The 27,161-nt window shown below is 45.7% G+C and overlaps 1 protein-coding gene across 1 annotated transcript in view; it reads right to left on the bottom strand.

Annotated features, from left to right (window-relative positions):
- The window catches only part of SPMIP4 (sperm microtubule inner protein 4), a 37,640-nt gene extending 12,381 nt beyond the window's left edge, over positions 1-25,259 (bottom strand). Inside the window, exons 1-4 of the mRNA XM_025179109.3 lie at positions 25,096-25,259; positions 17,922-18,098; positions 10,590-10,661; positions 3,343-3,372 (exon numbers count right to left, since the gene is read on the bottom strand). Of these exons, the coding sequence (XP_025034894.2) occupies positions 3,343-3,372; positions 10,590-10,661; positions 17,922-18,098; positions 25,096-25,229 (413 nt within the window). The 5' untranslated portion in view covers positions 25,230-25,259. The remainder of the gene's footprint in view (positions 1-3,342; positions 3,373-10,589; positions 10,662-17,921; positions 18,099-25,095) is intronic.
- Positions 25,260-27,161: the final 1,902 nt, after the last annotated feature.

Below are 27,161 nucleotides of genomic sequence, written 5' to 3'. Positions count from 1 at the left end.
GTAGCAAATGGAGACAAATTCTACCCTCAACTCCTAGCAGAGATCCCACTGAAGCTAACATATATCAGGTCTGTGCATCTAAACTTAAAATTGTGCCTATTGAAATAATTTTTTCTGGGTAGGGAGGGGTGCTAAGAGAAATTCTCACCCCGGACACTGAGAACTGGAATTTCTTTCCCATACTGCTGGGGCTACTATTTTCATCTTTCAGTTTTTGAATAGTAAGGAAATCAAAGAACTACATAAAATGTCCTAAAATCTTGTGACAAGTGAATTAACAGAGATCCAGGGGTCTTTCTCAAGGGAAACAAACACTAGGTTTCTGTTTCAATACGAGGGAATAGCATGATCTGGCTTCACATCACAGTTTACAGTTGCTTATTGTGAACAGACATATTTTCCAACCTGCTTTTAAAAAAAATACAGTCCATATACTATATATAAAACCAAATTCACCCCTTTCCTGAGTCTAGATTCCACTTACCAAAATATCAACAATAAGCAAACAAAGAATAGCTTAGCCAGGGAGTCTCGCAACAAATTTTTGGTGACTTCAGAAAATAGCTACCAACTCTTGCTGGTGGCCACTCTGACAAATTTTCCTAGAATACTTAACTAACTTTTGGAAAACCCAGTTAATATGCACATGTCCTTGTACAAATCACTGTAATTTATGTATGCAGGATTTTTTATAGACCCAATAATAAAAATTATGTACAGTTGTCTCTATTTTTGAGTGGACCTAAACAGAATAAAAGCACAAGTAAGATGCTTTGCATGTTCTTATCTTTTTTGTTGCTTTTTTTTTTGTTCCTGTTTTGGTCGCTATTTTTTAGACTTGCTAGCTAGTAAGTCTGCTGCTGTGAAAAGTGATACTTGTATGTTCATGTCTCCAGGAAGGTGAGGAACCCACTGGCTGCTAGCTCCAGAGAGGAGCAAGGACCAACCCTGGTAAGGGGTCAGGGGGAGGGGCTGTGGCTTCCCCCCACCCCCACACACATGCACCCAATCAGTGCCAAGGATGCTGTGGCCACAAGAAAAGCCCCTGGTGGCTGCATGTAGCCACAGGGGTTGCATTTGAGAAATTCTGGCTTAGACTTTCTGACCAAGCTTGGCTTTACCTAGGTGTAAGGGAACTGTTAGCCCCTTACTAAAACTCTGTGGGAGTTTTTGGTTGGTCAGCTCCCCAGTATCAAAAGGGGAAGGGTCCATGAGAAATCAGGGCCCTGAGACTGACAGACCCCAGAGACAATAAAAAAGCTCAGCTCAGCCTGATTGACAGGTTGGACAGGCCAGTGAGGAAATTAGGAGGCCAGGCCCGTCCTCCTTGTGAGCTGGGATTTTCTGGGTCTCTCTGAGAAAAGGAGAGAGCGCTAAGAGCAGCAAGAGGAGCAAGCTGTGTGGAGAGACAGACCTGCAGTGTCGGAACCAGAGGCCCATACAGCCCACAGAATGCAGATCCTTTGCTAAGAAGCAGATCTGCAGTGTCAGAGCCAGGCACGCACAGCCCAAGGAGCAGACCCTGTGGTGAGGAGCAGACCTGCAGTGACCAGAGGCAAAGGGGTCAGAGAAGCAACCCAAGGAGGTGGAGGCTAGCAAAGCAGCACAGTCTGCAGCTGGATGTGGTGAGCAGCTGGGACCAGCAAAGTGAAGGGAGAGGCTCTGGACAGGGAGACACCACCAGCCAAGAGGCCCTGCAGGCCAGACTTGGGGTACGTCTAGACTACATGCCTCTCGCCAGAGGCATGTAGATTAGGCTACCAGACACAGGAAAATGAAGCGGCGATTTAAATAATCGCTGCTTCATTTAATTTTACATGGCTGCCACGCTGAGCCGACAAACAGCTGATCAGCTGTTTGTCGGCTCAGCGCGATAGTCTGGACGCGTGGGTGTCGACATCAAAGGCATTTGTCGACCACCCAGGTATGCCTCCTGGGATTTAAATCGCCGCTTCATTTAAATGAAGCAGCGATTATTTAAATTGCCGCTTCATTTTCCTATGTCTGGTAGCCTAATCTACATGCCTCTGGCGACAGAGGCATGTAGTCTAGATGTACCCTTAGAAAGGGAACGTAACTCCAACTGGGAGAGGGGTCCTGCCACCTAGAGCCTGAAGTCATGCGGTCACTTCTAGACCAAGCGTGTCCAACCTGCAGCCAGCCCGCCCCCTCCTCTCCCCCGCAGCATAACCAGGGCCTGAGAAAGATCCCTAGGACCTATAAGGAACAGACTGTGAACTGTTCTTACACTCTGCAAACTGCTGTTTGTGCTGTCCCCGTGCTATAGAGCGGGGCTGTGTGTTCTCTTTTAACCTTTCTCATTTTTCCTTATTCTTTTCTTCTTAATCACTTGCTGTTTAATAAATTGTATTTGCTTTGATCTGTATGAAATAATCACTGGGTCAAGAAAGCATCCAGTGTGAAGAGAGCACCCCAGAGTGGGGACACCCTAGCCCCTGCCCCCAAGTAACTACAAGGTCAGGGATTAAGCCCCAGAAAACCTGGGCCCAGCCTTGTTGGGATTTCGAGGACTCTGCTACTCAGGAGAGTGGAAGGGGAGACCTCAGGGTCAGGGAGGCTTTTGGGTAAAGGAAGTGGGTGCGGGGACTCAGATCCTTTCGCTGGCCCATTTCACCAGGGTAGTATAGAAGCCAGGAAATCTCTCCACAATAGCGGGACCATTCCCCCGCTTACATAGGGCCCCATTCTGAAGTCCATACCCTATATTTTCTTCACTAAACAGGAGCTTCCTCTCCCCCCTGCCCGTATATGTAGGCAGGGTAATAAAGTGTGACTGTAAACCCCCTTCAATGTCCACTGGCCAAGGATTCAATGTCATGTAGCAGCAACTTCCATCAACCCTGACAAGATCACTCCACTTAACACATTGCTATCATGATACTTATTGATAAAGAATGTCATGTAAGAGATTAAATGGAAGCTGGGGACATAGTGGTCATTAATATAATTCTGAAATGTGTGTCCCTGTACCACTCTGTGAGCAACACTGTAACTGCCTGCACTTTACATCTGCCCTTATAGACATATGCTTAGTTTAACACCAATGCATCCTGTCTGCTAAAACAGAGGAGTAACAAGATCACTCGTAATCCAGGGAAAGAATCACATTTGTATGAAGTGAACTGAAAAATACTACTTTTGTTGCCTTTTTAGAGTGCAAATATTTGTAATAAAAATAATATAAAGTGATCAATGTACACTTTGCATTGAGCTCTTAGGCATCACTCAGCAAGATCAACACCTGTAAATTTCAACTATTTCAGCATAGATACAACCTTTCTTTTGTGGCATAAGGAAAAATGAAAAGTGATATACACTTACTTGAGTGAATTATCTAGAGGTTTAGGAAGCCTGTATTAGAGAAAAGAAAACATTAGGTGAGTAATTTGGAGTGATCTATATTCATTGTGATGCTCTCTCCCCTTTTTTATCTAAATCAATACAATCAACAAACATTAGTGACAAATTAATATGTAATAAAAACAGATAATACTCTCACTGATATCAGTTTCTCTATGTGAAAGTTCTTTATATATTTATGTGCCAAAATATGAATGCTCCCTTGGAGGTGTAGATGTGCAATTTCAGAAGAAATGGGAAAGCATCAACCTCTAACACTTCCTTATGCTTGCCCTGCCTTAGTAAACATCATTATACAATACTTTTTTAAAAAAAAGCTTGTACTTCTGATAGTTAGGATTCAAACAGAAAAATCAGAAAATATATCCACTCTGTTTACCATGTTAATGGAGAAATTCTATAATAATTTTGCAATGATAAGTTAGTTATTCTTCATGGTAGAAGCTTATTTGTTTAAAGTAGTAAGATAGAGCATAGCACTAATTTTGGAGAGCAAATCTTTAATCACAGAGTCTCTTGGCATTACCATCAAGCCAGAAGGACTTATTCTTCAAAAACCAGAAAGTCTTTCAAAATGGGAGTACGCCATATAGATATATGTGTGTCAGTGCCAAATTTTGAAATAAAGCGCTATTTTGAGCCATCCCCTATTCCTCGTAGAATGAGGTTTACAGGGATGGCAAAATAGCACGTCTGCTATATTTTGAAACAGCGGACGCATTCAGAAGACACGGGGTAGACATACCGGCTGTGTCTACACTGGGTCACTTATTCCGGAAAATCAGTCGCTTTTCTGGAATAAGCTGCGAGCTGTCTACACTGGCCCTTGAATTTCCGGAAAAGCAACGATGCTCTACTGTACAAAATCAGCCGCTATTCCGGAAAAACTATTCTGCTCCCGCTCGGGCATAAGTCCTTATTCCGGAACACTGTTCCGGAAAAGGGCCAGTGTAGACAGCACAGTAGTCTTTTCCGGAAAAGCGCGTCTACATTGGCCACAGATGCTTTTCCGGAAAAAGGGCTTTTCCGGAAAAGCAGCCTGCCAATGTAGACGCTCCTTTTCCGGAAAAACTGAAAACGGAATAGTATTCCATTTTAAGCATTTCCGGAAATTCATGCCAGTGTAGACACAGCCACCCTGTATTTCTTCCATAAAAGAGGAAGCTCAATGAATACAGTATAATTAGGGTACGTCTACACAGCAACATTATTTCAAAATAACTAGTGTTATTTCAAAATAACTTAGTCTATTTCTACACAGAAGGCAGTTATTTCAAAATAATGTTGAAATACTGTCAAGCTGGAGGACTTCTTACTCCGACTCCTGTAACCCTCCTTGTCTGAGGAGTAAGGGAAGTCAGAAGAAGAGTGCTCTATTTCAAAGTAAATGCTGTGTAGTTTTGAAATAAGCTATTTTGAAATAAGCTACACAATTTACGTAGCTCAATTTGAGTAGCTTATTTCGAGTTAAGCTCTGCTGTGTAGACACACCCTTAGATTTCATATCTTAACTCTTGTACTTCTTCCTTGTTTTTATCTTTGCTTTATATTTTCTAAGCCCTTTGACTTCCATAACTCTCCCTGACCATATCATTTCTCCCCTTATATCTCCATCTCCCACTGCTTCTCCTCTGCTTCTTGGACATGATCCAAAGCCCACTGATGTCAGGAGAAAGCGTCCCTAATGAGATCATGCCCATGCTCATGTGATTGCAAAGCTACTGATACTTATGCTTGGTCTACACTCCAGAGTTACGTCAACATAAGGCAACTATTGTTGACCTATGTCAGTGTCTACACTACAGTCTTTCTCCTGCCAATGTAAGTGTCCTACTACAGCAACATCATAACTCCACTTCCACGAGAAGCACAGGGCTGTTGGCTGTCACTCTTGTCAATTTAACAGCTCCTTGTCAATTTAACAGCTCCATGAAATCAGCCTCAAAGCCAGTCCCCAGCTGGAAGGCTGTGGGATCTCTGCTCCAAGCTGGACTGCTACCAGGCTCCTGGCTTCAGCTGCCCCCCGGGTTCCCCAGTGTTAGCTCTGCTGCCCCCTGGGGTCCTGGTTCTTCGCTTCCCACCAGGAGCATGGCAGCTGACTGGCAGCTGGTGCAGCAGCTCAACCGCTCGCTCCGAGCTACTGCAAGGGGACCCAGCTCAAAGGCAGCTTGATGGGATGTCACCCCCAAATCTCCTATGCATTTTGAGCACCTATGTAGAAACTTGGCTACCTGGAGGCAGTCAGCTGAGTGTGGTAGCAAAGGGGGGGGGGGAGGGCAGACGAGAATGGACTTGAGGAATGGCAGCTATAAATGGTACGTTCGACCACTCCTGAACACAAAGTCTGTGTAAAATATCTAAATAGATTAGAACTGGTATTTACGCATCCTACACATTCAGTGAGCCCTTAGGATGGATCACAGGGATTGCCTGGCAGCCAATGGTGCGACAACTGCAAGCTTGTGAGGCTGACCTTGCTGTGGGGCAGGACCAGAGAGGAATGCAGTTGCACAGATCTTCATTTGGTGGGCCCCAGATCACTGGCATGAAGAGAAGGATTTTCTGCAAGGCCAACGAAAATCTGTTGGCCTTGCCCAGCATCTCTGGTGGCCTCTTGGATCAGGATGGTGAATGGAAGTGTCTGATGGTACATCAAAGTTCCTATGAGGGGTTGATTACCCTTGTTCTCCTTTGCATATTTTTAACTGGGAGGGAAGATATGGCCCAGTGTTCATTCACTTTGAAATGCAATTCTTGTATATGCAAAGCCATTCATTGTCATGCAAAACTACGTAAGGATTTGTGGTTATTACAAATTCACAGTAATCCCATACTAGGATATGACATCTAGTTATTGCAAATGCACACTCACTTTCCATGATAGACCATAATGGCCCAAAAGAGCCATCCCAAGCTATAATGTCAATACACCGGGTGTAAAGAGCTCCTTAGTAAGTCTCCAGAGCAGCACTCAGCCAGTAGTTTTCAACACCGTTTTGCAAGGCTATAACCATCTTACAGTGTAATACTGCATAAATGTCTTCACTCTGAAAGGCCTGTGAGTACGAATGTGGCACATTTTCTATGCATTTTACATTTTAAAAGAGATCTACTCTTAACATAAAAAATATCTTTCAGAGATAAAATATGAGTAAATCTGGTCTTTTGGAAACAATGAACAGAGACTGGAACATTAAAAAGTGTAGAAGGAAGCCTTCTCTTCTAGATTACATTTTAATTTTTTAAATAGTTAAGATCATATTTAGAATAATTAAGAATATACTCTAAAGTAAAATATTCGGAGGCCACGGCTGGGCTCTCTTCAGTATATACTGGGACAGATTTTGATCTTCATCATGTAGCCTGCCCAAAGGCAGATCAGAACAGCAATCACTGGAAAGAGGCCATAGGGCCATGGCCCCTATGTAAGTCTGCACATAATGGGGCTGGTAATCTAAGCACCCCTGTCCTCGCATAGAAGATGGTTGGTTTCAGAACCAGCATCAAACATGGAAGCACATGGGGTGGGCCTGAGTAGGCAAGACTGAGTGTGTGATTATGAGGTTACTGTGGAAGAGATGGAAGAACCTGTTGCCTGAGTCTCTGCCTTGGATTGGGGATGGATTTCACTCCATAGTCCTCCTGTATTTCATCTTTTGTTTCAGCTTTTATGCAGGCAGAGTGAATTATCTCTAGTTTGAATTAGAATTTACAGGGTATTCATCTAGCCATCAAATGACAAGGGGCCACTTCCTTGCCTGGTGTCATTCTAGTGAAATCAATGGAGTTACTGCAGGAACGGGTTAGGCCCATGAAAGGTAAGATAAAACAGTCAGCTGGCTGAACATCCCAGACACATGAGAGGTGATCTGAAACCCACCCAAAGAAAAAGACTGAGTCCAAGCTGAGTATCTTATTATCTTTAACCCACTGGGCCTGATTCTGCATTTCTTGTATACCTGCTGGGGTATCATGCAAAGGCTGGCAGGGCTGAGCTCAGTGTGCCTAGAAACTTTTATTACATCAGTTTTCAAATGCTCCAGGAATTACAAATCTCCACACTATGGATAAATCCTCATCACTTGTGCAAAGCTCAAGCAAATGTGCTTTGTGTGTGTAGGGAAGAGGGGAATAGATGCAGGACTTGTAAGGAAGGATTTCTCCCCACACTCTGCAGTCACAGTTTGCAACAGCTGCACAGCCAATGCCTGTAGGCTGCACTGTTGGTCAAGGCCCAGGGAAAGTAGGTTTTGGCCAATGTACTCTTTCAATTTACCAAACCCACCTTCCCTTGGTCTTTCAAATCTCTGTTCTTTCAAATCTTCTTTCAAATCTCATGGAGGCAGCCAGCAAATAGCACTACACGCTGGAGCACAGGGCTGCAGATTTACCCTGTGCCGCTTCTTTGTGGCCTGTCTGCACCCAAACACAGCAGAATTGTGATAGATCTGCTACCTTTCCAGCCCTTGTGGGCTCACACAATATGCCCAAGTGGGTGGCAATGCCATGGCACACTATGGAATTTGGCAGACACTATACAGGGGAAGGGAGGGTTGCTTGCCCCCCGGCTGCTTTTAATCAGCTTGAATGGTTTTTGTACTGCATTGCCAGTTTCTGGTGAAAAGATTTAGTGTGCTCGCCTTTCCCCTGGGGACCAACACTCCCTGTTAGTTGCTGGTATTTGTGGATGTGCGGTGATTTTGTAACTACCGCATGTCACTTGTCTGGGAACATAGCTGGCAACTGTCTCCGTGTGCTGGCCCCTCACCCTTCTGAGACAGTAGCACAGGGATAGTCAATAAGCAGACCACAAGTCAAATCTGGACCAGCAGATGCTTTTGAATGGACCCTAAAATCTTTTTATTTACTTATTGTTATTGTTGGGGTTACTTTTATATTCCTCTGGAGTCTGCACCTCGGCTATACCTTGATCAAGAAATTTGTATCTTGACAAAGAATCACTTAATATCCCTGATGAAGCTGGTCCTCTCAGCCTGGGGAACCAGAAAGCAAGAAGGACTGAGGCTCATCAGCAGGGAAGGGAAGGAATGGGGAAGAGGAGGCAGGGGATCCCAGGAAGGGACTGTCATAGGGCTCCCTCATGCTCCTGTGAGTTGGTGAGCTCACAAGGGGAGAGGCCCGTGTTCCTGTGTGTCTAGAAAATCAAAGAGGGCTGTGGCCACAGGTGTTGAGTAATAATTAGCTCCTGTTAGCACTAGGATTCCTATTGGTGGTGGTGGTGGGGTGGCCAGGGGCTAGTTTTTCTGAATCTCAGAGATGGCAACTCAGATTGACAGGAGGAAGGGGTGAAGGTGAATCACACAGTGTTGTTCACACTGGCCGACAATCGGGGGAAATTAATGCAGCCTTAACTGTAAGGTATACATAACTAAGCATATATAATGTTGCTACAAGGACCTTAACATGTTCATTTCCTGACTGTGAAGTGTTTTAATTCTGACTGATGTCTCATCTAAATGGTCTGGGGTATGAGCTGCATGTTTCAGTGTTTTGCTGGTTCCATCAAGTGGTAGAATGGTGTACTACAGGTTGAACCAGCCACATTCAATTTCAGGCAAGATAGTGATAGAAATGTAGCCGTGTTAGTCTGGTGTAGCTGAAACAAAAAACAGGACTATGTAGCACTTTAAAGACTAACAAGATGGTTTATTAGGTGATGAACTTTCGTGGGCCAGACCCACTTCCTCAGATCAAATAGTGGAAGAAAATTGTCATAACCATATATACCAAAGGATACAATTTAAAAAAATGAACACACATGAAAAGGACAAATCAAATTTCAGAACAGAAGGCGGATGGGGGGGGAGGTAAATGTCTGTGAGCTAATGATATTAGAGGTGATAATTGGGGAAACTATCTTTGTAATGGGTAAGGTAATTAGAGTCTTTATTCAAACTTAAGTGTAAAGTGTCAAATTTGAGCATGAATGACAGTTCAGAGGATTCTCTTTCAAGTGTATTCTTAAAAGGCCTTTGAAGCAGGATGCAGGTAATCAAGTCGTTGAGACAATGTCCTTTCTGGTTGAAATGGCAAGAAGCTGTTTTTTCTTTATGATCCTATCTAATATCTGTTTTGTGGGCATTGATCCTTTGGTGAATTGTCTGAGACGTTTGTCCAATGTACATAGCAGATGGACACTTTCGGCACATGATAGCATAAATTATGTTTCTGGATGTGCAGGAATATGTGTTCTTGATCTTATAACTCACTTGGGGTATGTCTACACTACCCCCCTAGTTCGAACTAGGGGGGTAATGTATGCATACCAAACTTGTTAATGAAGCCCGGGATTTGAATTTCCTGGGCTTCATTAGCATAAAGCCGGCGCCGCCATTTTTAAAAGCCGGCTAGTGCGAACCCCGTGCCGCGCGGCTACACGCGGCACGGACTAGATAGTTCGGATTAGGCTTCCACGAGGCGTACAGATAGTTCGGATTAGAAGCCTAATCCGAACTATCTAGTCCGTGCCGCGTGTAGCCGCGCGGCACGGGGTTTGCACTAGCCGGCTTTTAAAAATGGCGGCGCCGGCATTATGCTAATGAAGCCCAGGAAATTCAAATCCCGGGCTTCATTAGCAAGTTCGGTATGCATACATTACCCCCCTAGTTCGAACTAGGGGGGGTAGTGTAGACATACCCTTGGTTAGGTCCAATAATGGTATCAGCAGAGAGAATATGTGGACAAAGCTGGCAACGGAGTTTGTTGCAAGGGAAGGTACCAGGGTTGGTACCTCAAGAACACATATTCCTGCACATCCAGAAATATAATTTATTTCGCCAAAGGATCAATGCCCACAAAACAGATATGAGCTGTTCTTCCACTTTTTTCAGGAAGAACGGCTCTTGTGCAAGAGGGGTTTTTTGCACAAAAAGGAGCTGTGTAGACGGCTTCTTTTTGCTCAAAAACCTCTTGCACAAAAATGAAGTCTCATTAATTATGCAAATGAGGCGTGGTGATAGTCCATGATTCGCCTCATTTGCATATTTTTGCGCAAGAGAGGGCAGTGTAGATGTAGCCTATGTGTTTTCTATAGTCACTGATCAACCACATTTTATACAAAGTAAAGCATCAGGTCATATTTCATCATAAACATGAACCCATGATGCTGACTATTCCACCCTCATGACTTCTCATTGCATTCACCACACTAAATAAATGATCCAATCTACATGGTAATGGAAACTTACAGATCATCATTCATACGAACATCACTTTTTTTCATTTGGGTTACATCGTAGTACTGCTCAATGGGAAGACCTCTGCATAAAGAGAGAGAAAAACACAAAACAACATTTTACTTATTGGTTATAAAACTCCAAAGAAACACATTTGATTTTTTTTTCTTGTAAAAAATGCAGACATGGCATGTGCTTTTGTCTGCAGTTCACACACTGTCCATACTACCATTCAGAGATACTGGAAATTTGGATTCTTACTATCAGATTCAGACCTTAACACTGAAGTTTCACAGGACCTGATTTTCAGAAGTGCTGACTGTAGTCAGTCAGGCAGGGTCATTCTGATGGGTTCCTGTTCCGGGAATGATGATAACTGGAAGGCTGCTTGCGTGTGTGCTCAGTGATGTGTGCTGTGTCGACTTGCACAATTAGTTGACACAGCAGACCAAAATGAGCCCCCAAAGACCACAAACCAGATAAGGATCGAAGGTGCCTAGCCAGATTTATTATTAAGTGAAGTACAGTAAAAGTTATCAGTAGACTTTACCGAACCACTATGCATATGTACCCCGTAACAATGGAATCACTCAATCTGTGGGTGATCGCACTGCCCCCTAGGTTACTCAAAGACTGTTCCCCCAAGGCACCACTTTATATACAAGTACAAACAAGTTACATGGACACTCCTGATGTGTCAAGTTGACACCCTCTGATGTTGTCAGCTTATCAAACTCTGATGCTACTTAGATACTATCTATTACCCTGTACCTCGTAGTTTGATTAGATCATTTCTATCCATCATGCTGTCATTTTAGTCTCTTTCCTGAACCTGGGTCTGTATCTGTGGGGAATGTTACTAAGGTCTTTCTTAATGAGCTGGTGGTACCATGTGCTTTCAATTTATGACCAGTACCAGTTACTGTTCTACACCTGGTCCTATTACCCAGGTAATAGGTTCTACCCTCTCAGCCCTGATCTTGCCGAGTTCTGTGAGTAGGGGCCTGCCTCTTACTCACAGCTTAGCTTTGCTTTATGTTAGCCATGTTTTCATAGAATCATAGAATCATAGAATAATAGGACTGGAAGGGACCTCGAGAGGTCATCGAGTCCAGCCCCCCACCCTCAAGGCAGGATCAAGCTCCGTCTATACCATCCCTGACAGATGTCTATCTAACCTGTTCTTAAATATCTCCAGAGAGGGAGATTCCACCACCTCCCTTGGCAATTTATTCCAATATTTGACCACCCTGACAGTTAGGAATTTTTTCCTAATGTCCAATCTAAACCTCCCCTGCTGCACTTTAAGCCCATTACTCCTTGTCCTGTCCTCAGAAACCAAGAGGAACAACTTTTCGCCTTCCTCCTTGTGACACCCTTTTAGATATTTGAAAACCGCTATCATGTCCCCCCTTAATCTTCTTTTTTCCAAACTAAACAAGCCCAGTTCATGAAGCCTGGCTTCATAGGTCATGTTCTCTAAACCTTTAATCATTCTTGTCGCTCTTCTCTGTACCCTTTCCAATTTCTCCACATCTTTCTTGAAATGTGGTGCCCAGAACTGGACACAGTACTCCAGCTGAGGCCTAACTAGTGCAGAGTAGAGCGGCAGAATGACTTCACGAGTTTTGCTTACAACACACCTGTTGATACAACCTAGAATCATATTTGCTTTTTTTGCAACAGCATCACACTGTTGACTCATATTCAACTTGTGGTCCACTATGACCCCTAGATCCCTTTCCGCCATGCTCCTTCCTAGACAGTCGCTTCCCATTGTTTTTTGTCCATTTTGTCCATTGTTAACTAGGCCTCAGGCCTCTAGCCAGACCTTTGCAACATGGGCTTATGTTTTAGGCCTTCATTTTACTACATTAAGAGGCAGGCTCCTGCTCACACTGATCACCTTCATCAATGATTTCTATAGGCACAGGATCAAATCCTAAGAGCCTGATCCTACGAGGAGCTGAGCATTTTCTAGAAGAAGCCGAAGATCCTCTACGACCATTGATGTCATAGGTGCTAGAACTAGGCATGCTGAGGGTGCTGCAGAACCTTCTGACCTGAAGTGGTTTCCATTAGATACAGGCATTACAAATTTGGTTCAATGGCTCTCAGCACCCCCACTATGCAAATTGTTCCAGCATTCCCGATTGACCTCAACGGACTGACAGAACTGGACATTTAGTGGGCCAAAATCCACAATTTTTTTCAGTGGTCCTTCTTGCTGCTGAAGAGACACATGACCTCTGAGTGAGACGACAGCATCTTAGCTGCCTCTGATGGCACGGATGCTGGTTATCAGCAGCTAACATAGGGCAGGACAGAGAAAGGGAGAACAAAAGGGACAGCAAACTGAAGAACATACCACCAGAGAAACTAGTTATAACTGGCAATGTTATCCTTGGAATAAGAACAGCCTGGGGGCTGCTGACCCTCACCTGCAAAGGCTAAGCTTGCATAGAGGAAAAGGAAGCCTGGTCAGGAAGTAGCGAGAGGAAAGTGCTGGTAGAGAATGGCAGGGCATGTATTAATATATTCTGCTTGGCTTAACATGGTGGCTTGGATTGTTGGAGAGTTGACAGTCATCTCTCCATGTAGTGTTGCTGTTGACATATTGATCCTAGGATATTAGAGGGACAAGGTGGGTGAGGTAATAGCTCGTATTAGAAGTTGGTCTCAGTGGTTACATATGGCAGAGGAAGGAGGAGGGGCACCAGCCCCATCTTTCTGTGCCCCTTGCTCCAACCCTGCCCCACCCTTACTCCACCCCTCCCCTGAGCAGCACGGCCACAAGGGCTGGAGTTGCCCGGCATGTGCCTTGCCTGCTGCCACTGCCGATGAGTGGAGGGAGGGAAGGACGGTGAGGGGGCTGCACCACACTGCGCTATATAGATTCCAGCTGCCCATGCCAGCCCTCCTGCTAGCTGCTGGCCAGCCCTTTTTGCCTTGGGAGGGGAAGTATGGGGAGTGCACCTCCACACGTCACCTGTGGTTGGTCAGTGAAAGATATTCTCTCACTCACCTTGTCTACCTAATAATCTCTCTCTGGAGCTATGTCTAGACTACAGGCTTCTTTCAGAAGAAGCTTTTCCAGAAAAAGAGTGTCCACACAGCAAAAGTGCATCGAAAAAGCGATCTGCTTTTTTGAAAGATAGCATCCACATTGATTGGACGCTATCTCGCATTTGAGTTGTGATTACTATGGACAGAGTGGCCACCTGTGCTTTTTCCTGGAGGCCTCTTCTTTCGAAAAAACACTGGTCCTTTTTCTGGAAAAACTCTGCAGTGTGGACATACCCAGGATTTCATTTAACAGCTACTGCTAACACCTTATGTCTGTGTGAGATGCGAGGATGTATGCTCCCCTCTATCAATACCTGCAATAGCAGTCAGTGGACTACCCCTCATAGGGGACTCTAGTGGATCAGTGAAGCTTGCATTAGTCATCCCACCCTACCTACCTACCTACCAACAAACTTTCTCTGATAATTGGCCAAGTTGCACTCAGTATTCTGGGACATGTTAGCCTTGAACACAGATCTCAATGGGAACACCTCACATAAACTATTTCCATACTGTAAATTCTCTTTTCAACTTTACAATACAAATGTAACGATGATCTGGAACTTTTCAATTTTTATCTGTTTTACACTTCAAAAGTATAATGCTGCAATGATGCGTTTTCAGATGCACACACAGCCTTTGTATCTCTTCCAGCTGAGTGGAATAACGTAGTAAATGAGATACAGCATCTGGGATTGGAATAACCTCTGGTTCAATGCATCTGCAGGGAGTCATTAGTTTTGTCTGTCAAAGGAGACACTTTGGCTTCCCACGCATTTTGTGTCAGTTGACAACTGAACATTTTGCATTGGACACTGCATCCCCCAGCACTGACAGGATTATAAATAATTTTAAATAACTCAAGCAAAATAGTCTTTCCTGTTTTGCTACTGCACACTGACATCTGCTGAGGAAAACTGCACATTACTTCAATTCTTTTTCCACGTAAAAGCAGCTCTGCCAATAACACGGGTACCTCTCTGAAACATGTAGTCAGAAACTTAAATCTTCCTTAATGTGTGCTCACATAACAACTTCACCTTAAGGAACCACTCCAGAATACATTTAAAAGCCAAAGATTTGTCAGACAGCAGTTTGCTGGAAAAATACTTTCCCCACTTTTTACCCTCCATAAACTTTCTATTGAATTTGTAAAAATTGGGTTGCGAAAATGAAGCAATGAAGCACTGGTTATAATCACAGATATTGGAACTGTAATACTTACAGGCTGCATCTAGACTGGCAAGTTTTTCCGCAAAAGCAGAAGCTTTTGTGGAAAAACTTGCCAGCTGTCTACACTGGCCGCTTGAATTTGCGCAAGAACACTGACGATCTAATGTAAGATTGTCACTGTTCTTGCGCAAATACTATGATGCTCCCGCTCAGGGATAAGCCCTCTTGCGCAAATAATTTGCGCAAGAAAGCCAGTGTAGACAGGTAATAACTGTTTTGCGCAAAAAAGCCCTGATGGCGAAAATGGCGATCGGGGCTTTCTTGCGCAAAACCACATCTAGATTGGCACGGACACTTTTCTGCAAAAAGTGCTTTTGCGCAAAAGCGTCCGTGCCAATCTAGACACTCTTTTCCGCAAATGCTTTTAACGGAAAATCATGCCAGTCTAGACGCAGCCACACTGTTTGCTATACTTCCTTACCAGCAGGCCAAACAAATGTACAGATGATACCAAAGTAGAAGTACACTCACTCACAGAAATGAACGAGTAAACCAATTCCTAAATGTGGGATTTTAAAAAAATGCAAGTACTTTTGTGTGGGACTCACAAACAGACAACAGCCTCCTAACAGAATCAACTATCTCTAGGTATGTCTACACTACCACCTTAGTTCGAACTCGAGTGGTTAATGTAGGCAACCGAAGTTGCAAATGAAGCCCGGGATTTGAATTTCCCGGGCTTCAATTACATCTTGCCGGGTGCCGCCATTTTTAAATGTCCGCTAGTTCCGACTCCGTGCCCGCGGCTACACGCGGCACGGACTAGGTAGTTCGGATTAGGCTTTCTATTCTGAACTACCAGTACACCTTGTTCCACGAGGAGTAACGGTAGTTCGGAATAGGAAGCCTAATCCGAACTACCTAGTCCGTGCCGCGTGTAGCCACGGGCACGGAGTCCGAACTAACGGACATTTCATAATGGCGGCTCCCAGCAAGATGCAAATGAAGCCCGGGAAATTCAAATCCCGGGCTTCATTTGCAACTTCGATTGCCTACATTAACCACCCTAGTTCGAACTAGGGTGGTAGTGTAGACATACCCTCAGATTCTAGTAAGTTTTCTTAGTATTTTAAATACAAGCTGCATATTTTTGTGTGTGCATCTATGCAAATGAATTCAGGCTTTTTGTACCTCCAAAAAGCACAATGAGTACAGTCACAGATTTATACAGTACTTCCCTTGCATTTTTACAGCTTTCCGACCCAGACTAAATTATACCGTAAGAAGCACTTAATACACTTCTAACCTGCCTTCTTGGTAAAATTAATTGGAAACAACATGCTAAGGCAGCTGCAAAGGGATTCTGCTTCAACTGCCAGAAACCAGTATTCACAGCCCTTACAACGTAGAGAAGGAGATAGATAAAAGGACCTAAATAAAACTTTCCAGGCAATGTAGAAGTAACATTGCTTTTCTGTTTGGATGGCAATATGAATGTTTACGGAAACTATTCCAGTGTGCAGGCCAATACTCAGCTGAGTGGTAACTCTATTGGACAGTTAGGGGTTACTTGGACTCTATCTGTAATTCAGACTTCAGGGTTGCTCTAAAAGCACCCGCAGTTCTGGCCCCCACGGGGCCACTGAGCTGGCTTATGATCACAAGATCTTACACCTTGGTACATTCCTGAAACACCTGTTATGCTGGAGACTAAAAGCAGATGGCTAGACTGACTATTGTACTATTAAAGCTAATCTTCTGTACCCCTTTCACCACCAGAGTAGAAGAGAAGGGGATGAAACAAGGGCCAGGATCTGGCCCAGTATGTCTACACACTAAATACGTCTAGGATTTATATATTTAAAAAACCCCAAGAGCAATAAAAATTCTTGTTTGGAGTCTTTCCAAGGAATTGTCACCATAAAGTCAATTTCTATAAGGAAAATTGATTACATGATGGGGGAGGGCGGGCGCAGGACAATGCCCTTGTCTCCTCTTTGTCCTCCCCTTCTCATTTAGCAGAGAGTAACACCACTGAACATTATTCCATAATTCCTTTGCAAAAGGGTTGAGATATCTGAAGTCATATCCATTGCCCAGGCTCCTCCACTGGTGTTACAGACCCAGAAAGTCAGAGAGATATTCAGGGTAGCTAATGTAGGGTATCTTGGTATAATAGGATTTTCAGACATTTTTCTTTCTTTTTTGTTTTGGAAGTGGGGTGAACCTGATGCTACTTATATTGGAAGCACTAAGCTCAGTGAACTTCACCACACACTTCTTGAAGGTTATGCAATCTTTGGAAACACCTGTCATCTATGTATCTCCTTTGCATTGCACACACACATAGCTGTAGGAAATTACCTTTTAGAATGGTAGGAAGAATAGACTGGGGCTTGCAGAGACAAGGGAATGCACAACTGCGAATTCTGAGCCTTGTTTAATTTGATCAGGCAGGGCTGAGTGGCAATTTTCAAATGGAGATAATGGGCCACATTCTGGCAGTGCAAAGCAGCTAGAAAGCAAACTCCCCAGCTACCTGGGTATAATTTTGAACAAAGAGGAATTCATGGGTCTTGTGGAATCGTGTAGAATTATCTCCTCTCAGCCATGGGTGCAGAATGCATGACCATGGAAAGGGAGCATGACTGATCACCTGCCTATGGTTCCTGGGATTGCAAGATGCTGGCTGTAAGTCAGAGCAGTCTTAAAAAAAATGCTGAGAGCCAAAGTTCCCCACTGAAGTCAGGAGATTTGTGGATGTTGAATTAGTGAGACTTTCCTTATGGTCAGAGAGGAAGTTTATGACAATTGATAATAAATACTACACAGTTACCAAATGATAGGAAATATAAACTAAATGTGGAGATCCAAAACTCCAAGAGTGTTAGTAAATACATGGAGGGTGACCCTGCATACTATGACTGAAGAACATTGCAGGATAGAGCAGTGTCCAAAATGGAGGTAACAAAGTCTATCCCCAGAGTACAAATTATGTACACAGCTCTATCTGCATTGCTGTCCAATCACACTGCATTTCATTAGCTGTTTCTAGACTACAACACTTCCAAAAATTGGAATGTATGAAACATGCAACCAACTGACCTTGGCCAGGAATCTCCACCATAAGCATAATGTTGATGTCCTTTAGCAAGCAAACAAGGAGGCTCATTCTTTGGTCTGTGATCTTCTGGCAGTGAAACTGGTGCAATTCCTCCATATTCTCTTTCAGTTCCCCAGGGAAGCCTGCACCACTGACGTGAATCTCTTAACTCCTCATATCTAAAACAAAGAATAAAGTTCTTAAACAGCAGCAGTGATGGTGCCTCAAATAACGTCATGGATGTTTTAACCACGAAGGCACTGGATTTATTATTCCCTTGGCTATTAGCTACTCAACTTTTTGATCACAGCTGTCATAATGTGCCTGCTCCAGTTGAAGTCAATGGAAGTAGAAGCAAGTCTAGTATGTTTTGATTGGCTGGAGGAAGAGGGTAGGTGAATGTATGTCCGACCTCCTATAACATACATTGGGTGTCTGAGCTGCTGAAACATGGGCAGGCACTTTGTCCTTTAGGTGCTAAATACCATTGCATAAGCTCATATGCTGAGGGAGTTTCACAGAACCAAATGTCAGTGAGGCATCTAATTCTCAGGGTCTGTCTAGACTACAGGCTTTTGTCGACAGAGGCTTTGTTGACAGATACTGTTGACAAAGCTTCTGTCGACAAAGTGTGTCTAGACTACAGCCAGTTCTGTCGACAAAGCACCCGCTTTGTCAACATGACAGTGTAGACGCAACGGACAGTGTAGATGCAATAACGCCTTCTGTTGACAGAACTCCGTCGACAAAAGGCGTTAGTCCTCGTAGAATGAGGTTTACCGTCGTCGACAAAACTGCCGAGTTCTGTTGACATGATGTCAGCAGAACTCGGCGGTAGTGTAGACGCAGGTATAGTTTTGTCGACAAAAGTCCACTTTTGTCAACAAAACCCCATAGTCTAGACACAGCCTCATTGACTGCATGAATTAGACACCTAAGTACAATTGTGCTTTTGAAAATCTTCCCAAAAGGGGGGGCAAAGAGGGCAATTGCCCTAGGCCTGGCAATACTAAATGATCTGGAGCTCCCAGCCATTGTTGCTGCTACTGCGGCAGCAGCAGTGGCAGTGACTGGAGCTTGGGCCCTTTAAATTGCTGCAGGAGTGATGTGCAGTGTACTCTGGGCACCATTGAGGGCTGGCGGAGTGGAGAAGGGCATAGCATGGTGCTCTCCAGGCATCACTATGGGCTGCCTAGTCCCAACCCCACCCCTTCTGACTGAGTCCCTACCTCTTCCGGGGCATGGAGCAGGCTCCCCCTCTCCCCCCGCCTTACCCAGGGGCTCAGCAAGGCTGTTGGCCCTTATATTGACCTCTCTCTAGAGAGTGGGTGAGAGATATCCTCTACACCAGGAGTGAGGAACTATTTTTGGGTTGGAGGCCACTGATCCACCGAAAAATCAGTCAGGGGCTGCACATAAATGAGAAGTGAAAAAAGAAAAAAAGTCGTCATTGACTGAAAAGGAAAAAGACACTCCCCACATTCCCCTTGCACACTCGAGCCTAGGGAGCCTGACTAGTATATTTTGTGTGCTCCAGCCCTGTGGGGGGGCGGAGAGGGGGACTGACTACAGAGGGGTTAGTGTGCCAATGCTGGTGTGGGGGAACTCTGAGCCCCGGGGGCAAGCTGGAGGCTGTATCCAGCCCCCAGGCCTTAAGTTCCCCACCCCTGATCTACAGTACCTATAGTTCACCAGGGCACACAAGCTCTATCAGTTTATCTGACAAGTTTCTGAGAATGGTTGAAGAGTTCCAGCAAAATTCAGTGTATCCAAACGACCAACAGTTCTACAGTACTATGTGTGTTGTTTACATCACTTGTTTTATGAAGATGAGCACCAGTGAATATTTTACACACTTCCTTTTCCTCTGCTTGTTTTCATCTGGCAGGAATTTCCAGATAATAATGTAGGTACAAAATCCACCCTGTCATTCTTATGGATGGAGAAAAGGGCCAGGAAAAAAAAAAAAAAAAAAAAAAAGATTGTTTCCCCTAGAGATGATGATTTTCTCTAAAACCTCTCCACTGAACAGATCAGTTAAAATACTTTTGAAATTGAGACAATGAAAAAATGTGGGTACTGGCTCTGGGAGTTGTAGCCAGACATGAACCCCATCTTGTTCCCCCCGCCAGAGAGCAAGAGAAAGGCAGTCAGCCTTTGATGCCCTGGGAACGCAGGTGTGCTGCTTGTCCCTGACTCTACCATAAACAGAAACCAGACAGTAAATGGGCTAGCTGACGACCCGGGGCCTCCCGCCGTCCTGATGGCTAGTACCAGTAATTGACACGCCTGCACTGTCCCAGGAGAGGAATCTTCGCCCATCACATACCAGAGGTGCCCTGTGACGGACCGCCGCAGGTCCGCACTAGAACCGGGGCCGGCGGCGCCCCCTGGAGGCCGCCGGACGGGCCGGCAGGCAGCCCCGGGAGCAGGGGAGAGCGGGCCAGGGAGGAAGCCCCGCCGGGGGAGGGGCGGCTAACTCCCCGACAGGGAAGGAGGGGCCGGGAACGGCCCCAACCGAGGGGCGAGGAGCCTGAACGGCACGCCGCTTGGCCAGGGCAGTGCGGAGCCAGCGTCAGGCCGGCCCGCCCTCGCCGTGACGTCAGAGGACGCCAGGACGCCCGGGGGACGGAACGGACGCCCCCCGACGTCATCACCCGGGCCGTTTGAAAAGCGGCCCGGTGGAGTAAGGCGCGGCGGCACTCAGAGGAGCTGCCGCCGCCGCCCCAGCTGCCAAGGGGAGCCCCCCCCCGCTTTGGAGGAGAGGAGGGAACGACCCCGAACCTCCACGACGGCTGCTGGACGAGACCGACGCCTCGGGCGGGGTAAGGGACTGCGGAACCCCCTTCAACAGGGCGGAGGGTAGTGGGGAGTGGAAGCAGCCCGGGGCGGGGGCCTTCTGGCGCCCGTGGACAGGTGCGTTACGGGGATAAACCCCACCTGTCATGGGAGGAACGCCTACATTGTTCCCCCCCCACTTAGGGCCCCGGGCTGGGACCCGGTGGAGAGGGCAGGCCCAGGTCCCCCACGTCCCCCTCCCTAGCTCGAAACCCCAACCCACGTAACTCCGTAGAGGGTGGCTAACCAAGGGGGCGAAGACCCTTGCATTTCGGCTGTCCCGACGGGGACCTGACTTACAGACAAGCCAACGGGGGCGACCCCGTCTCCTCACCCAGGCACCCGGGCAGACTGGTAACCCGGGATTGCCCAGAGGAAACGGAACCACGAGTTCGCTGATCCCCGACCCGGACTCGCGGCCGGGTGATCGCACTCGAACTTCTAGACGGCGGGTCCGCTGAACCCCCTTCCCCCGCTGGGAGGGGGTGTTCGCACCCACACAGGCTGTCACATGCCCATTGTCTGCATTTTCCCAGGTGTGAATTATGCTTTGCACCCTTCATGGGAAACTTGGCATTCAAAGCCATTTTTCCTAATTGGCCACTTGAGACCAGGAAGAAGCCTACATAACCCAAGGGGTATAAGAGGGGTATAGTAGCCCACCCCATTTGAGCTCCAATCATCTATACCTGCTGGCAGGTATTGATTGTCTCCCGAGGTCCGTGGGACGCCCAACCTTGCCCTACTTCTTCCCGAGGGATTGAGAGAAAGACGCTGGCCATGCCAAGTCTGGAACGCAGGGGTGAGAATTATACCTGCTAGGTGTCTATTTTGCATGCATTTAATAAGAGCTCAGAGAACCAAAAGGGTTTCATGGTACCTGTAAGTGGCTTATTAGTATAATTTCTGTCCTGTCCTTTGTAGTGGCTGTGTTATCTGTAACACAGCAGTAGCATTTAACAGCTAAGTTTACCCTGTAACAATAAAATAGTAACTGTTTAAGCTTTAACCTGACTCCTTCAGTTGCTGTAACAGAACCAAGCACAATTTAAAAGAACTTCAGCCGGTCATAAGGGACTCACTGCCCTGACCGTCGGCTGACAGGAGTAGGAGTCCAGTGATCCCTTCCAAAAAGACTGATTATGATGCTGTGCTAAGAACAAGCATCTTCATCTTTCCAGTTTATATGCCTGTCCAGCTGGCAGGGCAAAGAACTAAGATCCGAGTCCCCTGGACCCTATTTCCAACCCTGTCATTATATGGCCATGAATCTATGTCTCCACTATAGATTTCTTCTGGAATGTTGATCAGGAGTATTATTTGTGATTGGGATGGATTGATTCAAATCAAAGCAATTAAAATCATGATTCAATCACCAAATGGAAAGCCTGGATTTAAATCAACTTTACCATTTGTACTTCAGCTACTTTCTAAAGTGTGGTGAATGCTCATTGGTTGATATAATATAATAATTAAAACACTTGCTGATTTAAAACTAAATAGAGCCTTCCCATTAGATTTGATACATCTTTTTGCTACGGAGGAAGGTACACAAGAACTATATACATTTATTTAAGCAATTATATAGCCTAATATTTTCAGTCTCATTACAGTACTTGTATATTGTAGTATGTTAGAAAATAGTGATTATATTTTGCTTATTTACAAAATAACTTTTGGCTCATGTCATGTGTCAAGCTGTACTTGTGTGGTAACTAGAATCTAATTAAACAAACAGCAGCATAGAAATTTATATTAGTTAAACAAAACAAAGTGAAACATCTTGGATAAGTGAACTTCTCTTATCAAACATGTTCCACATCTTAGCCTCATGTCTTCGTCCCCCCATGTCAGCTTCCCAGGCCTATTCCTCTCCCTATGCCTGGCTGCCCCTCCCCTGGTGTCCTCTGCATCTGGGGGTACGTCTACACTACAGCGCTAGTTCGAACTAACTAGTTCGAATTAGTTAATTCGAACTAAGCTAGTTCGAACTAACGCATCTAGAACTAAAAACTAGTTCGAACTAGCGTTTTGCTAGTTCGAACTAGCAAGTCCACATTGAGTGGACTCTGAACAGGGCTTAAGGATGGCCGGAAGCAGTGCCGGCAGGGCATAAAAGGAGGACTTAGAGCATGGAGATGCTGTCTCAGGCTAGCCGAGGGCTGCGCTTAAAGGGTCCCGACCCCCACCCCGGACACACAGTTCTAAGGGGTGCCCCGCTTGAAAACCAGTCCTGGCTTGGAGTGCCCTGAATGCCCACACTGGGCACATCACACCACTCGGCCATCAGCCCGGCTGCACTTGCCGCAGGCTGCCATCTGGGGAGAGGGAGTAATTGGGGGGCTGCAGGAGAGCTTCCACCCCCAGAAGCCCGCAGAGCCAGCCCAGTCCTCCCCATCGGGGGCTCGTACCCCATTCCTCCCTCACCTCCTTCCACTTACCCTTCCTTAGCCCCCCTTCTTATTGATGTACAAAATAAAGATAACGTTTCTTCCAACATTGACTCTGTCTTTATTGAAAAAAAACTGGGGGAGACTGGAAAAAGGAGGTGGGAGAGGGGAAGAGAAAGGCTGGGAGAGGGGAGGGCAACTAACATGATCAGGGGTTGGGAACAGGTCCCAGATGAAGAGAGGCTACAGAGACTGGGACTGTTCAGCTTAGAAAAGAGGAGACGGAGGGGGAACAGGATAGAGGTCTCTAAAAGCAGGGGTTGGGTGGAGAGGGTGCATTCATAAAAGTTCTTCCTGAGTTCCCATCAAGAAGGACTAGAGGACACCAAAGGAAAGGAATGGGTAGCAGGCTTGAAACTAGTAAGAGAAAGTTGTTGTTCTTGACAAAGCAAATAGTTAACCTGTGGAACTCCTTGCTGCAGGAGGCTGTGAAGGCTAGAACTAGAACAGAGTTTAAAGGGAAGTGAGATCAAGTCATGGAGGTTGGGTCCATGGAGTCCTATTAGCCAGAGGGTAGGAGTGGTGTCCCTGCCCAAAGTTTGTGGAAGGCTGGAGAGGGATGGCACGAGACAAATGGCTTGGTCATTGTCTTCGGTCCATCCCCTCCAGGGTCCCTAGGGTTGGCCGCTGTCGGCAGACAGGCTACTGGGCTAGATGGACCTTTGGTCTGACCCAGTACGGCCATTGTAAGCTCAGGGCTCAGTGTCGGGGGTCTCAGTGGACCCCCTTGATTTTCATGCACACCTGGTCCTGGGTGGCCAGGCTGGCAGCTCTCCTGCCCTAGACGGCCACTTTCCTGTGCCTAGTGCGGAGATCGTGGACGAGGTCCACGATGTCCGCACTAGCCCAGGAAGGTGCCCGCCTCTTGCGGTCCAGGGCAAGCTCCCGGGAGCCGCCAGCCTGGTCCCGGCAAGAGGGGGTGGGCTGGGGGGCATCGGGTGGGTGGCTCAATCTGTACCAGGTGCAGGGTCTGCTGGCTGGGTGCTGGCAGGCTTGCACCTGGCACGGGCACCGTAGCCAGCCCGTGCCCCTTTAAGGGGTCCGGGGCCAGGAGGGGGGCATAGAGTTTCCCTGGTGTTGGCCAGAGTGGCCACCAGGGAAACCTGGGGAGGGCTAGCCTCCCACTAGTTCGAACTAAAGGGCTACACAGCCCTTAGTTCGAACTAGCTAGTTCGAACTAGGCGTTAGTCCTCGTAAAATGAGGTTTACCTAGTTCGAACTAAGCGCTCTGCTAGTTCGATTCAAATTCGAACTAGCGGAGCGCTAGTGTAGCACCTATTAAAGTTAGTTCGAACTAACGTCTGTTAGTTCGAACTAACTTTGTAGTGTAGACATACCCTGAGTCAGGCTACCTTAGTGTCAGGAGGAAGGGGGAGATGCGCTTAGTTCCAATATCCAGCTGAAGGGAGTGAGTGTCAGGAAATTCCTGTTCTGCTTCAGGGGGTAGCATGCCCACTTTAGACAGAATCTTTGTAGAATTCAGCTGCCATCCTCTAATACGTTTTTACTGAGTACGTGCAAAGTGAGACTTTTCAAAGGCTTGTAACTTGGCCAAATTTGGATTTCCCTCACCTGCATGGGAACAGCAAAGGGCACATCTCTGGGATCCTCCTACCAAATGTCATCAGATGGCTTTCCATTTGTAATCAACAATCAACTAGGTAATTCTCAGGTCCTTGACTGAGGTAAGAGAGTTCAGTTACAGATTTTAGGACACCACAAAAATTCAACCTTTGCAATCTATTTTATAGACACAGACACTTAGGGCCACATTTTGCAACTCAATTGAAATCAATGGTGCTGCACTAGTATAAATGGCAGCAGAGTTTGGTACCAATACTTGAACAGTTTCAGCAAAGCACATTTTCTTTTAGTAGGCATGTCTTACCTTTCCTGAGACACAGTGGGGCGTGAAGGAATTTGCAGTGGTGTCAGTGCATCATTAGACTCTATGGTTTTCGATAATATGTCAGTTCCCTCCCTTTCTCTATAGTAGTATGGCAGGCCATGTAGAAGCTCCATGCTTCATATTTGCACTTTCTGGTTTGCAGGGAGGCTACCTGGATAAAAGATTAAATCATCAAAAGAACCAGCCAGTGCCTCAGGATACAATCTGAGCAAGTACCACGGATAGCTTCTGCTGAACCCTGATACCTTTCAGCTGTGGAAACAGTGACCACTTTCACTATTGCAAATGATCTCTTGTATCAGATTACAATGTAAAATAAACAAAAAGGCCATTTACAGACACAAATATAGCACTAAGTATGGCTTTTTTCATCTAACAAACAATAGCTGGAAATAAATTGCAGGGAAAGTAAAATCTTCCCTTGGAACATGGACTCTGAAAAGATTCAGTAGTTATTTATTGGAGCAAAATGCAGGACAATGTAGCACTTTAAAGACTAACAAGATGGTTTATTAGATGATGAGCTTTCGTGGGCCAGACCCACTTCCTCAGATCAAATAGTGGAATTTATAGTTATTTATTGGATTTATCCTTAAAATTCAAGGTCTTGCTTGCTCTATGGACATTAATGATCCCATGTCTCATTTCACAACATAAGGAGTTTGCACACTGTATAAAAGTAGGAAAAACTTGGCAAGGGAGCAAAGTGGAAGGTGTTTTGTACCCTTGAAGCCAGAAATGTTTGCATTTCGGTGATGCTGTACGTATTGTATAGATAAACTATGGAGCATGGAAAACACTTTGGGATGAAAAGTGATGCAACAGAATTAATGCAGGATTCTCTACTGCCTGTAGCTTTGTGCAGTCATCTACAGAGAGCAAAGTGCAACCATTCTGATTACATAGGAACAACTTAACCATGCAGGAGAAGATGGCAGGAACAGGAGTAAGCACTGTGTTTCACTTATCCACACAATGAAACTCCTCTGGCTCACAGCACAAGAATCCTCTCTGAAAAGCCACAAGTCCTTCCCTACTTCCTTCTGCATCATAAACCACATTAATGCCCTCTCCCTACCTAGACTCTACTGCTTCTGGCAGAACCCTCTTGCCTCTCAAAGAGGACATTGGGAAGAGAAAGGATAAGCTGTGAAGTGTATGAGAATCTGAGGGAGACTATGTCTGTAGGTGGGGATCAGGGGATATGGGGCAGTGAGAGATCTGAGGGGAAGTGGATATCTCTTGCTGTAAGTAATGGGGGAACTCTGAGGAGCAGAGGGATCCAAGCAGAGGAGAAGCAGCTCAAGACACAAGTGGAGAGAACATGGGGGTTGGGAAGCACTAGAGTTTCTTTACCTTCTCTACCCAACAAATCTCCCATTTGGAGCTTTGCATGTTACGTAACCCAAGTATATATTGCTTCCTCCTTCCCCTTCTCCAGCAGCCTGTGCTGCTCCTCAGCTCTTCCATTCTGTTATTTGTCCTCCATCAATGTTGTCCCTTCTTGGCCTACCACATGCCTAGGGCTCATAGGGCAAGCATAAGACCCCAGAGACACCCTTTATGGTTCCTGGAGATGTCAGAGGGCTCAGTGGAGGGTTGATACACTTACTGGCAATGCCATACTCCTGTACACCTTCTAAGCTCCACTGGAGACAGGTTGCTTGCCTAAGACAAGTGTACATTAGTGGGGCTTCCCAACTCAGATGGCAGGAATTCACAAGGAAGGGGGGGGGGGAGGGAAGAGATCCCCTAAACTTTGCTCCCCGCTCTGCTGTTACAACTCCCCAGTACATATACAAGAATTTAACAAATTCCTGATCAGGCAAACAGGATACTAAAGGCAACCATCCATCACACTTCATTAAGGGCCAGTACTTCTGAGCTGCTGAAAGCACTGAGTATCTGACAGGATTAGCCTCTGCCTCATGTGGTAGCTAATTACTTAAGTGTCACTAGACACAGAGCTAATTGTCTCTTACCAGACAATACTATCAGAGAACATACAGGAAAAAAGGAGCTTTTAGTGCTCAAATCACGCTTAC

This window comes from Pelodiscus sinensis, chromosome 2 (genome assembly GCF_052426305.1).
Source record: "Pelodiscus sinensis isolate ZL-2025 chromosome 2, ASM5242630v1, whole genome shotgun sequence".
Lineage (NCBI taxonomy): Eukaryota > Metazoa > Chordata > Testudines > Trionychidae > Pelodiscus > Pelodiscus sinensis.
The sequence above is the reverse complement of the archived record's forward strand: the minus strand, read 5'-3'. Positions and strand labels throughout refer to the sequence as shown.